At 43.8% G+C, this 5,791-nt stretch overlaps 1 protein-coding gene across 1 annotated transcript; it reads left to right on the forward strand.

Moving 5' to 3' along the window:
• The first annotated feature begins 3,804 nt into the window (after nt 1-3,804).
• Nucleotides 3,805-5,291, forward strand: LOC147628765 (uncharacterized). The gene is made up of 2 exons (XM_086814242.1): nt 3,805-4,500; nt 4,967-5,291. Exons 1-2 carry the CDS (start codon nt 3,980-3,982, stop codon nt 5,109-5,111), a joined length of 666 nt encoding a protein of 221 aa, XP_086670368.1. The 5' UTR covers nt 3,805-3,979; the 3' UTR covers nt 5,112-5,291.
• The last annotated feature ends 500 nt before the right edge of the window (nt 5,292-5,791 follow it).

Here is a 5,791-nt window from a genome sequence, read left to right on the forward strand (position 1 = left end):
CCAAAGTCTTTTACTTAGGCAAAGGTTTTTTTAATGTGTTGTTTGTTAAGGATCAGTCCTGTTATAGAGCTTTTTGCGAAAGGTCAGTCCTGTTATAGAGCTTTTTGCGAAAGGTCCCCTCTTCTTAGGACAACGATTAGTGCATGTATTTCCATTGGACCCTCTTTTTGATAATAACAAGAGCCTTCTGAATGCATGCCTATGTGGGTTGAGATTGTAGGCCTTCCTCCCTGGCTTAGGCCAGCTCTGTGGGATATTGCTTATTCTGTGGGGCCAGTGCTGCATCATCCAAATGACGAGATGATGGGTGGTAGACAAGCCAATAGTGTTTGCATCTCCTAGAATACCACGAGAGATACACCGACATCGGTTGAAGTGGACTAAGGAGATTTGGGTATTTTTAGAGTTGGGTCTAAAATTTGGAGCATTCCCCAGGAGCCTACCTTTAAATCTCGGGGGGGTCACTCACAAAAAAATGTGAATATCACGTGCGTTCAACAGAAGCATATTTTTAATTTATGAAACTTACAGAAATATATTTACATAAGGGTATGATTTAAATTTTTTTTAAAAAAAATTTACATATTCATAAAGAAAAGGGGATATTATATAGATAAAAAATTTCACAGATAAGGGATTTAAAATATAGGCCTTGAACGCACGCGATAGGGGTATTCTACATATAGTGACCCCCCCGAGCTTTAAATGCGGGGGGTTTGGGCAAAGGGGAAGCGAAAAAAGAGGCAAACAAAAATAGGGATAAAAGAAACTCAATCGGTTGCTAGTCAGGGGATGGAAGCTAAGGGAAAAGAAATGATGAAAGATAGAGGTGAGGGATAGTCGGAAGGGGAATGGGTCAAGGTAAAAGAGAAAACTTGTGTCAGACAAGCCAAAGTGGAGGCTAGGAAAAGTCATTCCAATCAGGGGGTAGAAGGAAAAGACAACAAATCCCAAGGCAGCTTGAGTCCCTTAATGTATTTACAATCCTTAGACTCCCTTGATGAGGAAGGGTGATAGTGGCCCTTCTTCGGAGCAAAGATTTGATGATCGAGTGGAAGAGGAAACACCCTACCATCACAGTCGTGTGTGATTCATGCCACCCCCAGATCTGATACATATTCTTATTTTTCACCATCAAACGACCATGGATTAGGCCCGTTACACATACCCATGTATGGGCAAGGGAGATTGCATGCCCATGAATTATGGGCGGTGGATACCCCCACCACATCAGCATGGGCAGGTAGGGGTATGGCGATGCGTAATGGGCCTTAGATCGAACGGCTGCCCGCTTCTTGATTTATGCATTCCGCCCCCTCGGGAGAGCTACGCATTCAAGCTTATGACTTCTTTAGGAATACGCATTCAAGCTTATGACTTCTTTAGGAATATGCCTAGTGTCCAAGTGATGGGAAGTTAGATTGCAAATTGCAAACCTAGCTAGGCGTGAACATCGTAGGCTATGGCTTCCACCCTAGTAGTGAAGGACTTAGGCATGTGCAATCAAATGTGCCCCATACCTCACCTTTTACCTACTAAAGCTAGTAATTTAAGTTGAAATTGATCCTTGCAATTAAAACAAAAATTGATCCTAGTAACTTAAATTGAAAATGACCCTAAGTTAACGCTAGTGCCCCTATAGCTTGAGAGCATGCCCCCCAACCATTGCTGCCATGTAGACTAGAGGGACAATTCTTTGTGGGAGTAACTACATATAACCTGAACCCTCTTCTCAACACACACACATTCACTCACTCTCTCTCTCTCTCTCTCTCTCAAAAGTGAGAACTAGTGCACCTTATCACACTAAAAGATTGTTTTGAGATATTGGAAGCTTGCAAGGATAATGAGTATCCCCAAACAAGTCTAGTCAATGCCACTAACAAGGAGTGACAAGAATCATTAAAAGCCACTTTAAGGAAGTAGCTACCACTTTCTCCACCGAAGTTGAGTTCACTACTTGAGTGTAAAACGCTGTAGACAACACCTACAAGAGAACTTGCCGCATTGGAGGACTCCTGCAATATTGGTGGGTTAACAGAGACACCCTTAGACTCTTGCTAAGTTGAGCTTCCACACTACCCCAATAGTAACATGGGAACCATGTATATTCACTAATATCTACCTTCACAAGTCCACGACCATGGTGGCATCCTTTGATTTGAGACTGAGGAGGCAAGCATGAAGCTCCTTCAACAATCTAAGCTCTTGAAAAGAAAAAGGGTATGGTTTTTCAAGGAACATACTCCTTCCCAACTCAAGGAAAATCTCAATGGACTCAAGAAAGTGCAGCTACCAAGGCAGTTGGGAAAGGGTCCCACAATAGGGGGTTCGGAGAACCTAAAGAACTAAAGACATCCCAAGACATGAATTGATACGCATTGACCTCCAGATTAGCTCTGTAGCATCTGACTTTATTCATTGTGTAGATTGGTGTTCAACTCGAAAAGTAGCTCCGCATTAGTCAAATGATGCGAGTATGTTTCAAAGGTAGCGCTCAAATGAGGTACAAGGGTCTTGGTGCATAGATCAAATATGCCTCACTGGAGAGTCTCTTAGCATAGCCACCATTCACATGTGGGAGTTTTACCAAATAGCAACAACGAGTAACCTTTTCCCGAGCTGGTTGAAAATTAGAGCGACTAACCCCCAAAAATTGGAAGTAACTCGACAAACTTTTATATTAGAAAACAATGCAAAGTGAGCACAAGACATAAGCAATACATTAGAAGATCATGTCAATCACCACACAAAGTTGAAACACCACTCCAACTACACTTTTGTGACTACACGGAACTTGACCCAATAATATCTGCATTAAACAAGACCAAAACAAAATCACCCTGCCTTGGACTTCAAATTTGACGCCCTCCTAGAGGTACCTTGGCCTTCATGTGAAACCCATTACTTATAAAAATTACTTTTCATGGCCTTTTTTTACGTTCAAAATTTTACGAGGACCTTACTTGAAGATTACAATGGGTCTTGCCGCCTAGTGCATCCTTCAAATTATGGGCCTGAGGAGGGTCCATCATAAACAAAAGAAAAAATAAATAAACTTGCTCTTCACAAGTTTTTCTCTCTTGTTTAGGAGTGTGAAACACTTGAATGATGGTTTTTCCATGAGATAAACTACCCAATTGTTGCAGAGTTGAAACTTAGTAGCCTTGCTAAGGCTGCGCGGCGGGGAAGAAAATTCAAAGGGGGCTGGGTGGGCTCATAACACGATGCTGAGAGTGACGTCCGTGCAATGTTGCAACTTGCAAGCCCGCTTTGGCGGCCTCACAAATGAATATGACAAAACGATAACTGTAATCGCTTACTCTTGCTCATTGTACACAAATTTCTCCAAACTCCAGAGGCAAGAAAATGGAGAAATCCACGGGAAATCAATACAAGACAACACATGCATATTCCATAAATGGGAGAGGATATACACAATAATCACATGAGACTATATCAAAGCCATAACTGGGGCTGGAGTCAAAGAACCATACCCGCACACACACACATATCCAAATACATAAAACAAGAAGGGCGTCAGCAGGATATGAGGAAGTGGGTATGGCGGTGTAATGGGCCTTAGATCGAACGGCTGCCCGCTTCTTGATTTATGCGTTCCGCCCCCACACATTCAAGCTTATGACCTCGCCCCTTTCATGAGGGCCCACATTGGGGGGCGGCCGCGCCTAAGCGTAATGTCATACAGGCTCTACTTGCCCAATGAAGCCTGTTCGTTAAACGCGCTTTTGACTGGTTCGCTTTCAGCAGCCTATATTACGTTCCTTTATTGGACGCAAAGGCACACCTCTTCTTACATAGAGCTTGCGTTCTCTGTTGAGTACCTGTGGTGTTTGGAAGCACTTCTCTCTCTCTCTCTCTCTCTCTCTCTCTCTCAAGCGCGCGCGCACACACACTCCTCTCACAAGCTGCTACATCCCGGCCACCTCTTCTGATTGTTCCTGCTAATCATTCATTCATGAAGTCTTTACTCCTGTTCCTTGTCGTGATCTTGAGCTCGCAATTGGCACTGCAAGCTTTGGCGTATAGTAATGATTGGAATGCAAGTAATTGCAACGAGCTTCTGAGCAGCTTGGACATCCCGGCGGACATAGAGGTGCCGTCCGGACAGAAGCTACAAGTGGCGTACTACGCAGACGGGCTGCAGCACTACTCCTTCAACGGCTCCGACTGGTTGCTCTTCAACGCTACGGCGGACCTCTACCCGCTTGAAGGCAACAGAAGCAGAAGTGGATCGCAGGTGGTGGGCGGGCGCAAGCTGGGCGGCGGCCACGTCGCGGCAAAGAAGTCGGTGAAGAAGGTTGTTGCAGGGCAGCACTTCTTTTTGGCGCACCCGGACGCAGCCGGAGGGCAGCCCTCGTGGGAGACGTACCTGCCCACCTCCAGCCTCGTCACTGCCCGCTCTCTGCAGGCCGTCACCGTCGACCCCGACAGCATCACCTGGAACCTCTTCGAGGCCACCTCCCATAGCGGCAACAAGTAAGCTCTCGTCACTTTTAATCAAGACTACAATTTAAATCCTAACATATCAAAATGGGAAAAACCACCTCTGTGGAAGCTCTATATAAGCCCACATGGTCTAGACTTGATATCAGCTTCCTCTGAGCTGCTCGAGATTAGATTACTTGAAGCCTAGCTCATTGTTACCTTTCATCTTGTCTCCGCTCCAAGCGTAAAGCCTAGTTCAAAAAGTTATTAAAAAATTCTCGAAATTTAAAGCTAATGATGACTTTGGAAGGAAGGAAGGGAAAACATGAAAATAAAATGCTATGGATGTCCATGGGCAAGCCCCAAACGTAGGGTTGCATGAGTGGGTTTGCTAGTCTAATAGCAAAGGGGCTTCCAAACCTCACTTAGAAGTAACATCGTTCTTCAATCTTTCAAAACCAATAAAGGTGCATAGTGACCTTGGTACTTATCTCAAAATTATGATGATCATGTGCAGGGACTTGCTTGGCGCCGTCACATACTTACAACGACTTGCATCCAAAGGTGGCCTACCTCCTTCCACCACAACTGGTGCTAAGTTTGGGGATGTGCATGTCACCCCGTACTCCATTATATATGTCTTCTACATCAAGGCTGACTAATTCACCCAAGAGTCCAAAGTTGTGATATTCTCCATTCTCTTGTGTAAAGGCATCTTCCCAAGCCACTACTTCACATTGTTTACTTACCAACTTTTTCTATGCCTATTCACTATCTGTAGTAGTCATGTAACCTAATTAGATACTTTGCGCATTATTAATTATATCATGCCATTGGCACCATGACTCTTGTATTCAAAATTGAAATTTAAGCAATGGCAATGTTTCAACCTTTAATATAAATGAACAACATTAGACATAAGCAATGAAGTATTTTGAATCACTTTAACAAAATGCCATTGTAGGTTGCTTCTTGTTGGTCCAAGAAAAAGAATCTAAACCAAGTGAGACACAAAACCCAACTATCGATTCCCTTGAATCATTGTTATCTCCAGCCCGATTTGAACAGCACCAGCCCATCAACGTATCACGCTTGTTGCATCATGTGATGGTGCATGTGAGAGTACCCGTGCATGTGAGAGTACCCATGATGTACGTAAGTACCCGCATCCCTTGCTTCCATTAACCACTCTCACATGGCCTATTAGAGAATCCATTCATCACAACAACTGTAAAGCTGATATAAAGTCTAATGTTTATGAGAAAGATTAAACTCCCCACAAGCTTCTTGTACTTCTTGATGTCTATAAGTGGTGAAGCATCCTCAACAAAAAGCTTCATGT

This window comes from Cibotium barometz, chromosome 19, assembly GCF_041138505.1.
Source record: "Cibotium barometz isolate CiBa-2024 chromosome 19, ASM4113850v1, whole genome shotgun sequence".
Classification (NCBI taxonomy): Eukaryota; Viridiplantae; Streptophyta; class Polypodiopsida; order Cyatheales; family Cibotiaceae; genus Cibotium; species Cibotium barometz.

What these genes read in the sequence shown, in the direction of transcription:
- LOC147628765 (XM_086814242.1), top strand. Translation starts at nt 3,980, where the DNA reads ATGAAGTCTTTACTCCTGTTCCTTGTCGTGATCTTGAGCTCGCAATTG. An exon ending in ACCTCCCATAGCGGCAACAA is followed by an intron (nt 4,501 to 4,966) that starts GTAAGCTCTCGT and finishes GATCATGTGCAG; the next exon opens with GGACTTGCTTGGCGCCGTCA.